This window comes from Frieseomelitta varia, unplaced genomic scaffold (genome assembly GCF_011392965.1).
Source record: "Frieseomelitta varia isolate USP_RPSP 00005682 unplaced genomic scaffold, Fvar_1.2 scaffold_399, whole genome shotgun sequence".
Classification (NCBI taxonomy): Eukaryota; Metazoa; Arthropoda; class Insecta; order Hymenoptera; family Apidae; genus Frieseomelitta; species Frieseomelitta varia.
In genome coordinates this window covers 100,453-113,238 of record NW_025110144.1, presented here as the reverse complement: position 1 = coordinate 113,238, position 12,786 = coordinate 100,453, and the positions used below count along the sequence as shown (strand labels likewise).

Here is a 12,786-nt window from a genome sequence, read left to right as displayed (position 1 = left end):
CGTGTTATAATTTATAATATATTTGTTTTATCTATTACATGTTATATTACAAATATACTCTATATTATACTGTGTAACAGATGAAACAAATTTTTTTTAGATTACATTCCTCTAGTAATATTTATCATATTATATTACATTTATATTATATTTGTTTAATCTATTACACGTTATAGTACATATATACATTTTTTTTTTTTTTTTAATTCCATATATTCCTTTAGTAATGTTCATCATATTATAATGACATTTGTTAAAAAATATGATATATATATATTAAAAATATATATATATATATATATATATATATATATATATATATATATATATATATATATATATATATAGAATTGTATATCTTATACAGCTATTTTCGTACATTATGTGCATTACGCGTACACGTTTTCAACTCTCAGTCTTTCACAAATGCATAAAATCCGCATTCTAATAATGAAAGATCTATGAAAACGTGATCGATTAGTTTACAGGACGTTTGACTTAATAGCACCTACTTATCTCCGCGTAAATAATGCACTTTTGACAAGTATCTCAACATTCTTCAATAACTCCCTCTAAGACGTTTTTTTCTTCCTCTGAAAAGTATGTTTCCTGTCAAACAATTAATTAATTCACGGGATTGCACACGTTATATAACGTGTACCATACCCATACTCTCCGCGATATTAGTAATTTTTATTCCCCTCCTCCCTCATTCCGCTTCGCTTAAGCAACACTCGCACGGGAATTTTCTCCTCGAAGTTATCCTTACCACCTGGATAAGGGTATAATTACGCGGGCGTTACGGTAATTAATTCGTTCGAATGGAATCTCGGAACAATTTCGTGACATTTGTCACTCACTGCCAACCACTCATTACGATCGATCGTTAATTCATTATCGCTTATCTACTGTCGCAACAGCTTGAAGAAATAATTATTCCAACGATATTTTTTCTGACTGATCGGTGAGTGGTTCGGTTTTGACCAAGGTGCTCGAAGGAAAATGGTCAGACCAACACCCGCATTGTATAATTACCCTGGCAAACTGACTGCGGACCATAACGAGTGACCAAAATCGTGTACAATATAATTTGTCGCTTCGTTCTGAACTCGTCGGTATGATTAAGAAGTAACAAATTTATTATTACTATATTATTTATTGTCGCTATATTTTAATAAGTTTATTATTACTATATTATTTATTTTTGCTATATTTTAATAAGTTTATTATTACTATATTATTTATTTTTGCTATATTTTAATTTTGCTAAATTTATTATTACTGTATTATTTATTTTGGTTATATTTTAATAAATTTATTATTAATATATTATTTATTTTTGCTATATTTTATTTTTGCTAAATTTATTATTACTGTATTATTTATTTTGGTTATATTTTAATAAATTTATTATTACTATATTATTTATTTTTGCTATATTTTAATAAATTTATTATTACTATATTATTTATTTTTGCTATATTTTATTTTTGCTAAATTTATTATTACTGTATTATTTATTTTGGTTATATTTTAATAAATTTATTATTACTATATTATTTATTTTTGCTATATTTTAATAAATTTATTATTACTATATTATTTATTTTTGCTATATTTTATTTTTGCTAAATTTATTATTACTGTATTATTTATTTTGGTTATATTTTAATAAATTTATTATTACTGTATTATTTATTTTTACAATAGCTTAATAAATTTATTATTACTGTATTATTTATTTTTACAATATTTTAATAAATTTATTATTACCATATTACTACATTATTTATATTTATATATGAATATTTATAAATTATTACTAAGCAATAATTTATTACTACTTTCGCCTGGGTTATACTTAAATATACTTAAAACTGAGAAAATGTTGCAATTTTCGGACAAAAGAATTCTCGACGCGCGTAGCAAGAGGTTAAATATGCTATCGAATAATTGTAAAAAAAAAGAGAAGTTGCCATTTTAATAACAGTAAAAAAAAGGAGAAGCTGCCATTTTGTTTCGACGCGAATGAATTTTCCGCGTGGAAAAATTGCTGACGCGGATTGCTGTCACCCAAAGAAAAAAAAGAAAAAGGTGCCATTTTTGAAATGTCAGTAGAACGTAGACTGTTTAGGAGCCCAGTATCTTGGATTTGGTTCTCTGCCACGTCCCGGCGATAATTCGAACGGCAATTTTTCGACGGCAGTCCTCTAATTGCACTCTCAATTTGCAAGTCAAACACAGCCAGGAAGAGCGCTGCGTTTACGAAGGCACGAGAAAACAGCGTCGGTGACGTCACCGTTTAAAGGTCTGCCGCGGCTCTTCTCGCGCTGTTTTATTTCTGCTTAGGTAGATCAGCGGAGAAGAGAAGCGAAGAAGAAAGAGAAAGAGAGAGAGAGAGAGAGAGAGCGGCAGCAGAGGGATACGAGAAGAAATTGATCCGGAATCGCTTCGTTTTCTCTCCTCGCTGGATCGTCGCCAGTTACAAAAGCACGATCGGGGGGAATCGAATCGGAAAACGCGAGACGAGGCGGAGAAGCCGATCGTCTCTTGGAAACGGGCGTTGTTTGCGAAATTCGTCGTGTTTCGACTCGACGTTGTCACTGCAAAATGTCAGCCCAGCGACTATATCCTTCGTCGTGAATTACATTCTTTTTTATATGAATTTTCGAAGAAAAATCGGCAAGTGTCCCTTCAATCGAAGCTAAAATTATCGAGTGAGATTATTTTAATCGACTGGAGGAGGAGGGTAAACGACGAAAATCTTCCAGTAAAGACACATTCTCTGTACCGAATGTTGGAATCAGTTATTCATTTACGTGTGTGCGAGATCGTGGGAAAATCGAGGCCTGAAGTCAAGCCGGATTCTACAGTTTCGACAGAGTGGTTTCGGCGATGACTATGAAAAAGAAATCGCCGAAAATCGAGGCCCAAGTGGTAGAGGCTATTCGGAGGCTGCAGGCGGTGCAAGGATCGACACCTCAGGAGATCAGCAACTACATTGCACAGGAGTATAACATCCCCAACTCCGAGATCAGGCCGCACGTTCAACTCGCTCTCAAGCGCGGCGTGACTTATGGCATTCTTCAGCGTATGAAGGGGTAAACGTGCGAAATGAGAAAAACTTTTTATCGCGAACAACAGCAGAACTGCTTCGACGTGGAACAACCATGGAATGAAGGAATGAAAAATGAAAAAAAAAAAAGAGAATTTGACATTGAATGGAATTGAATTGAAATCTTCGAGATTTTGTGGATCTTAAGGATTTTGAGGATCTTGTGTGTTTTAAAACGTTTATTTTTTTTTTCTTTTTTACATGAAAATTGTAATTATATCATCGTATAATGTTAGAATCGTAAGATTGTAGGATCGAAGCTTTTTGCAGGATTTTGTGCGATTTTTTTAAAGGAGGTTGTAAAGACTTCCGTGTTCGAAGTTTCAACGATCTGTCAATGTCGAAATTTTCATTCTATATTTTATATTTTCATACTCACGATGGAAACCTATTAGAAAAATTTGGTATTTTTGTTTTGTAACTGTCGAAACTTTTACTGTACATTTTATATTTTCATCACTAACGATGGTAAAAGTTATTAGAAAAATTTCATATTCTTATTTTGTAAATGTCGAAACTTTTACTGTACATTTTATATTTTCATACTCACGATGGAAAACTACTAGAAAAATTTGGTATTATAATTTTGCAAATGTCGAAATTTTTATTCTACATTATATATTTTCATCACTAACGATGGTAAAAGTTATTAGAAAAATTTCATATTCTTATTTTGTAAATGTCGAAACTTTTATTCTACATTTTATATGTTCATACTCACGATGGAAAACTATTAGAAAAATTTTATATTCTTATTTTGGAAATGTCAACTTTTATTCTACATTTTATATTTCCATCGCTAACGATGGAAAACTATTAGAAAAATTTTATATTCTTATTTTGGAAATGTCAAAACTTTTATTCTACATTTTACATTTTCATCACTAACGATGGTAAAAGTTATTAGAAAAATTTTATATTCTTATTTTGTAAAAAAAAAGAAATTATTACGTAAGTGTTGTTACTTATTTTGTTACTAATTTTGTAAGTGTAGAAATTTTTATTCTACACTTTACATATATATATATAGTGTAGAATAAAAATAAATATATACATATATACATATATATATATATATTTATATATTTATTTATTTATTTATATATTTATTTATATATATATATATTTATATTTATATTTATTTTTATTCTACACTAACTTTTACACTCTCATCTTGCCAAAATGAAATAAAAGCTACAGACACGCGAAATTACTAAATCACAGCTCATCAAAGTGAAACAAACGTGTGAAAACTCTGAATCGCTCGTTTCCAGGGGATGCTACTCGTACAATCCGGACTACGAGCAACGCCCGGAGGGCCACGCGGCGAGGTCCACGGTTGTCGAGATCCCCTGTCCCCAAGCGGACAGATTTCGAAAAAGAGCACTGAAGAAACGGAGGGAAAGGCGGAAGAGGGCGAAAGCAGCAAGAGAAAGAAGAGCAAGAGAGAAAAGGGAAAAATCGAGGAGACGCGCGAGAGCGCGTCGCGCACGAAGACGAAGTCGTAGATCCCGTGGCAGAGGAAGACAAAGGAGGAGGAGGAGGAGGAGGAGCAGGTCCACGAGGAGTCGTCAACGACGAGGAAGAAGGAGGGAGCAGCTTCCGGGGGAAATCGACGCGCTCGGGATGACGACCAACGTTACCGACCTGGCCAAACAACAACCGATCCCGACGAAAAGCTGCAGCAGTAGCCACTTATCCAACGATCATTCAACCATCTCTGCCAGTTCCGTAGAGAAGCAAGACTAACGGATGTTCGTGCTTGCGTTCACGCTTTTACATCGCCGATATCGACTGGCAAAGATTGGAACAAGGCTGAAGAGACTGAAGCAAGAGCGATAGATGCATAGAGCATTTACAGATCAGGATCAATTCGAACGCATTTCCCTGTTCAAACACCGGTTACTGCACAAATATTTCTCTTGCTTTATGGGTCGATAAATACGTACGAGCGGTGAGGATCGTACGGGCGAAAGTATATCGTCGTGATATCCTTCATACCTTGTGAAATTTTTCTTCCACTCTGCGTGGCAGATTCGTTACGAGTCGATCGTCCTGAACACGTTTTAAGATTTATAAGCAGCTCGCGACGTGATTTCAGAATTCAGTGGTTCAGCTGGTCGACGACGGCGATCTGTCGAGTCGCGTGTTTTCTAAATTTATACAGGCGAGTCTACTGCGACGTTTGCAGGTGAGTTTGTGTCCCGGTGAGTGACGACACGCGTTTGCATTCCCCTTTTTCTCATCGCCGTTTTACTCTGACGTTTGCAGCTCTCTTGAAACAACTTCCATATAACCGGCCGGCTGCCTGTGGCCTTTGCTAAACACTGCTGGGATCTCTCTCCTTTCTTCGCAGTTCCTCCTCGGAATTCATTAAGGAAAAAAAAAAAAAAAAAGGAGCAGTTCGTTTAAGCAAGAAACGAAGAATCGAAGGAAATTCCAAGAAGATCGACCGATGCACATACATTTTTTTTCTTTTTTATAAAATGTTTCGTCTCGTTTTCACTCTGCAATCCGTCGTTTCCAACTTCTTGCACTTGTATCTCTGCTTTTGCTGCTACAGAATCGTCCTCTTTCTAAGGATCTACTTTCTTCGCGACTTGTGACTCAATAAACTCGTCTTTGGAGAATTAATTTTGAAAATTGACAGGGGGAGGGGGACTTGCCAGCATCGATTAATAGTGCTTATTAATATTAATATCACCGGCCAAGTGATAATTTCACAATTTACGTCAACTGACAGGCGACAGAGTCGGGAAATAACGTAACAACGTAATTCCCCTCGCGATAACGCGAGAGAATTTAAATTATTATTAAATTATTAATAATTATTATTAAATTATTGAATTAATAATTACTAATAATTATTATTAAATTGTGGAACTAATAATTAATAATTATTATTAAATTGTTAAATTAATAATTACTAATGATTATTATTCAACTGACGAATTAACAATTACTAATAATTATTATTAAATTGTTAAATTGATAATTGTAAATAATTATTATTAAATTATCAAATTAATAATTATTAATAATTATTATTAAATTGTCGAATTAATAATTACTAATAATTATTATTAAATTATCGAATTGATAATTAATAATAATTATTATTAAATTGCCAAATTAATAATTACTGATAATTATTATTAAATTGTTAAGTTAATAATTACCAATAATTATTATTAAATTATTAAATTGATAATTGTTAATAATTATTATTAAATTATCGAATTGATAATTAATAACAATTATTATTAAGTTGCCAAATTAATAATTACTGATAATTATTAATAATTATTATTAAATTGTCGAATTAATAATTACTAACAATTATTATTAAATTATCGAATTGATAATTAATAATAATTATTGTCAAATTGCCAAATTAATAACTTACTGATAATTATTATTAAATTGTTAAGTTAATAATTACTAATAATTATTATTAAATTATTAAATTGATAATTGTAAATAATTATTATTAAATTATCAAATTAATAATTATTAATAATTATTATTAAGTTGTCGAATTAATAATTACTAATAATTATTATTAAATTATCGAATTGATAGTTAATAATAATTACTATTAAACTGCCAAGTTAATAATTACTGATAATTATTATTAAATTGTTAAGTTAATAATTACTAATAACTATCATAAAAATTATATAAATTAATGATTATTAACCCCCTTGCGCTGGCAGCTGGTGGTTGCGCGGACCGTAACGAGCGACCAAAACCATTATATACAATAATAAATATACTTAAAAAAAAAAAAAAAATCGAGAGAAAAATATTGCAACCTTGCAACGAAAGATTCTCGAACGTCATTCCAGCGCAAGAGGTAAATAATTATCATTAAATTATTAAATTAACGATTATTAAATTCGTCTAACGTAACGTTTCGCTGGTGACTCGTCTTGGGGCACGACGACTTCCCAAAATTTCGATACCGCGATGGAGGGGGCGAGGGAGAGAACACACGGTAAACAACTGTATTAAAAGCGGTGGCCGTCTCTCCGTGCAACGACGGCCCTGCTCGCGGCCTTGCTGGCTAATGATAGTCTTGCTAATGATGCGTTCGCACACGCACACGTGTGCCCGTAACGCGTGACTATTTCGCCTAGCGAAACACACTGTGGGTCTATGCTAGGCATCGTCGTCCAAGCCAGAAACATTTTGACAATAAACACGCACGATCATCTAGGGAAGAGACTATTAATGCACTGTGCCGGTGGCGGAAACAACCAACCGACAAAACCGAATCCTTATTTAAGGTCGGAGGTTTGTTCAAGAACTACTTAGAACGTAAGAGATTACCAACGATGTCGTTCCGAGGGTTCTTTCTTTCCGAACTTGTCGACGACTGGAGCGTGAAACGATTGTTTCAGAAACGATCGAAATATTAAATAATGAATTAAAGTAAAATGGCAAAACTTTACGATGTAATTAAAGTATAAATTAAAGTGAAGTAATAAATAATAAATAGTAGTAAAGTATAATACTAGTAAAATAATGAATAATAAATAATAAAAATAATAGTAAAATAATGAATAATAAATAATAAAAATAATAGTAAAGTAATAAATAATAAATAATAAAAATAATAGTAAAATAATAAATAATAAATAGTAATAAATAATAGTAAAAAGTAATAGTAAAATAATAAATAATAAATAATAAATAATAGTAAAATCATAAATAATAAATAATAAATAATAGTAAAATAATAAATAATAAATAATAAATAATAGTAAAATAATAAATAATAATAGAAAAATAATAAATAAAGTAATTTATTATTAAAGTAAAATAATAAAAGCTTTATGATGCAATGAATTGCACAAACTTTCAATAACACACTTTCCAAAAATCGTATTTAAATCTAATGGGCAGATCTTCTGTTTAAACTTTTATTAAATCTAGTCCAACAAAAAAAAAATGATTCACAGGAATCATTTTTATTCGAGGAATAAAATTTACTCTAATAAAACGTTGAGATCTTGTCTCAAGTGTTTAATCAGATCCAAAAAAAAAAAAAAAGAAAGAAAAGAAAAGAAATTTCAACTACATAGAATATCTGTCGTCTGAAAAGTCTTCAAAATTTTCACAAAAGGATTCGTTTGTTCGTTTACGGATCGATCGAGCGTGAATTTTATTATCACCGTAGGGCCCCGCGAAGCGTGAATAAACGCGTGGTAATCGCGTCGACCGATAACGGTATCGCGAATTAAAACCATCAGTCGCCTAATTGCTCGGGAAGGTAATAGAGATAAAGCTTGGCTCGTTAAGAAACGCACAGCGCAAGTAGCGCGACCATTCCGAGACGAAATTGTGATTTACGATCGTGTGAGAGCGTTTGAACAAATCGCAAGAGAAGACGACCGATGCTGTTCGTTCTAACAACGAGTCGATTCTCGATGAAAATTTTATTTAACACTAAAACTGACGACAACTGAAGCACAGAATTTCCCATGAAAAACGAAAGACAGAAACGAAATATAAAGTAAAGTAAAGGAAAGAAAAAAAAGAGATGGAGAAACTTTATAATACATATAATATGCAGTTTTAGCAAGTACTTTTCATACATTTCGCGAAAAATCATTTGAATCTTTGAAGAACGCATTGCTCTACGTCTAATCTGAAAATTATAATTAATGAACTGGTTATTTGAATCATTTTGATGCGATTGAAGCATCAAAATTTCCATTAGAGACATTACAAGGTAAAGAAACAAAAGCTAGAAGAATTTTAATAATAACTACACAGTACTTTGTAATACTTTTCTACACATTCTACGAGAAATTATTTGAAGCATTAAAAAAAAATGCATTACGAACGTTCTACATGCATCTGAAATTATGAATTGGTCATTTTGGCCATTTTGGTAGTACTCAGTGTCAACCGATTTGCATCACTAGAAATTTAGCTGATTCTATACTTGACAAGGGAAAGAATAATTGGACAGGAGGTTACTCTACGTACGAAAATGAATAAATTAATATAATAATATAATATACTATAATATTACACTGTATTATAATATTATAGTATAAGCATATAGTATAATTATAATGCATTATAGTATAAGTATATACTACAATATGATAATATTAGTTCAGTATAATAATATAGTTGAGTATAATATACTATATTATTAGAATAGTTCAGTATATTATACTACATCATCAGAATATTATAGTATATTACAATATTTTATTATAGTATTATAATGACGTACGAAAATGAGTAAATTAATATAATAGTATAATATACTATTATACTATATTATTATATTATAGTATAATATACATATAATATATATTAGTTATTATTATTATAATAGTATAATAATAATAATATATAGTATAATATACTGTATTATTATAATATTATAGTATGTTACATACTATAATATTATAATATTATAATGACGTACGAAAATGAGTAAATTAATATAATAGTATGTTACATACTATAATATTATAATATTATAATGACGTACGTATATAGTATGTTACAGACTATAATATTATAATATTATAATGACGTACGAAAATTAGTATAATTAATATAATATACTAATATAATAGTATAATACTATATTATTATATAATAGTATAATACACTATTATACTATATTATTATATTATAGTATGATATAATAAAATAATAATATATAGTATATAATATATATTAATTATTATTATTATTATTATTATATATTAATATTAAAGTACATTATAGTATAATATACTATATTATTATATTATTATACTATTATTATTATTATAGTATAATAATAGTAATATATAGTATAAGTATATACTATAGTATAGTATACTGTATTATTATAATATTACAGTATATTACACTATTATATTATAATATTATAATGACGTACGAAAATGAGTAAATTAATATAATAGTATAATATATTATACTATATTATTATGTAATAGTATAATATAATATAATAATAATATATAATATATAATATATATTAATATTATAGTATATTATAGTATAATATACTATATTATTATAGTATTATAATAGTATAATATACTATATTATTATAATATTATAGTATATTACAATATTATATTATATATAGTATAATATTATATTATAATATACGTCGCATCATAGAGCACCAATGTACACGTTCGCTATAATTATCAGCAAATTACAAAAAGAGAAAGCTGTTGGCTACATTTTAAGTAGAATGTCCCCACAGAAGAGGACAGTCAATTGCAAAGGATGAAATTCGATGTTCTCGGTGGTAAAGGCTATTCAGTGAAAAGAATTTCATACCTTCCTTTCACGTAGTGTCAGCTCCCAGAGTTTCTGCCACCGAATTACCAGGACACCCTGTGTGTGTAAATCAAACTGAAGCTCAAGACCTCAGCTTCGGATCCTTATCTATTTAAGTTTCTATCAGTTCCCTCTGGCACATTCCAACCCGCGTTAACTTTAACGCTTGACCGATTTTACGACCCCTTTACGTTGAAAACACCGACATCATCTGAACAGCAGCCTCTAATCTCTTACTACTTTGTCAGGTAAGTGACAAGCTACGGACACCTTAAACCTCTGTAAAATTCTATTGGATCGGACACGGATTGTCACCGTGCCATAAAGAAGGAAACAACAGAGTTTTCCCTCTTCATTCGTTTCGGGGGCTCTCCTCCGAAATAACACGTCAATTTGGAGGGATTTTGAGCAAATGACACCGAATATTTATACGGTATTTATACGATAAGATATTATACGGGACAAGTGAAAAGGAAAGTTTGTCCGTGGCTATCGTAGATGAACAGAACTCTACACCTTTGGAAATATACCTAACGAACCTGCAAAAATTACCTCTTGCATTTGATCTTGAATTTCAAGGTCAAAATATTTTTGTTTTCTTTTTCATTGCGTTGCATTGCATTCTACTAGTCCTTGAAACCTAGCAATTCTTTCGAGAAATGGCAAAAATGGCCAAAACTTATTGTTATAGTTACTTTATAGTTTGTAGTTTATTATTATAGTTATTTTATTGTTAAAGGCCAATATTTATTATCATTGAATTTCTTAAACATTTAACACTGCGGACGCGTGAGTTCTAACAGCGACTTTATGATTCTGGATTAATGGTCTATTTCGCATTAGGTATCACTAACGTTTGATTTATCATAGTTGTAGCATCAGTGTGAGTCTGATAAAACTAACTGTTACTATTCAAAATATAAACATTACATCCACGCTTTATAGCCAGAATCATAAAGTCGCTGTTAGAACCCGCGTGCCCACAGTGTTAAATGATTAAGAAACATTTTCCGCATTTCTCAAGAGAACTATTAGGTTGCGACAATTGGAAAAGTTTCACCTTTGCGATAAGTAGACTATTTAATATTTGTATTCTATAGTGATTTATAGTATATATAGATTGCAATCTTATCGTTTCTAAAGACCGTAAAAAGTTCCTAGAAGATCCAAGGATCCTTTAATCCAAGTGTTTTCTTCAATTTGAATTCTACGTACCGAATTTCTTTACAATTTTATAATATTCGTACAATTCATAATGCATAGATACATTTCATAATACTCCATACAAACAAGTTTATAAACAACTTCTGGTTTATATATAAACTTCAAGTTTATATATAATTTCTGGCGACGAATAAATCAAATCAAAAGTTGCTTGCTTCAAAACGAGACCACCGAGCATCATGAGTTTTCGTCGTCGTTGGCATCGAAAGTCACGCTGTTGTTCGCCGTGAAATTCGCGAGATTCTTCGCCTCGTTTGAAACACGGTTGTGTGTGACGTTGTTCCTCGTTCGTCGTTTGACTATTTCGAAGGACCTCGCACCGCGAAGTTGCATCACGCGACAGAATACGCCTCCGGGGACTATAGATAGACCATAGGGGAAGAGATTCGCGGATCCCCCGTGCCCCCGAGATAACGACGGCGCGAAATAGAAATGTTTCTCGCCGAGTCACGCACGGACACGTGACGGCCAGCGCGGAGACACACCACGTGTCCCCGTCTGTCGTTTCGCGCGGCAACGCGCAGATAAAGTGGCACCAGAGATCCGCTTTTTAACCACTTGCGCTGGCGACTGATTGCGGATTTTAACACAGTACACAATAATTCGTCGCTTACTTTTCCGACTCGTCGGTACACGATATCACTGAGAAGTAATAAATCTATTATTTGTTTCGAGGTACTAAATTTGTTATTTGGGTTATACTTAATTATACATAAAACTGAGGACATATTGCAATTTTGGAAGAAACAATTCTCGACGTGTGTGACACGTCATTCCAGCGCAAGAGGTTAACCAACTGCGCTGGCAACTGATTGCGGACCGTAACGAGTGACCGAAACGAGTACACAATAATTCGTCGCTTACTTTTTCGACTCGTCGGTACACGATATCACTCAGAAGTAATAAATCTATTATTTGTTTCGAGGTACTAAATTTGTTATTTGGGTTATACTTAATTATACATAAAACTGAGGACATATTGCAATTTTGGAAGAAACAATTCTCGACGTGTGTGACACGTCATTCCAGCGCAAGAGGTTAACCAATTGCGCTGGCAACTGATTGCGGACCGTAACGAGTGACCGAAACGAGTACACAATAATTCGTCGCTTACTTTT

At 31.4% G+C, this 12,786-nt stretch overlaps 1 protein-coding gene across 1 annotated transcript; it reads left to right on the top strand.

Annotated features, from left to right (window-relative positions):
* The first annotated feature begins 2,387 nt into the window (after positions 1-2,387).
* LOC122531421 (histone H1, gonadal-like) lies at positions 2,388-5,531 on the top strand. The gene is made up of 3 exons (XM_043659340.1): positions 2,388-3,101; positions 4,390-5,306; positions 5,387-5,531. The coding sequence occupies exons 1-2, from the start codon at positions 2,896-2,898 to the stop codon at positions 4,862-4,864; spliced, it is 681 nt and encodes a 226-aa protein (XP_043515275.1). The 5' UTR covers positions 2,388-2,895; the 3' UTR covers positions 4,865-5,306; positions 5,387-5,531.
* Positions 5,532-12,786: the final 7,255 nt, after the last annotated feature.

Coding starts and splice junctions, on each gene's coding strand:
- LOC122531421 (XM_043659340.1), top strand. CDS start 2,896: ATGACTATGAAAAAGAAATCGCCGAAAATCGAGGCCCAAGTGGTAGAG. Junction 3,102..4,389: donor ATTCTTCAGCGTATGAAGGG/GTAAACGTGCGA, acceptor GCTCGTTTCCAG/GGGATGCTACTCGTACAATC.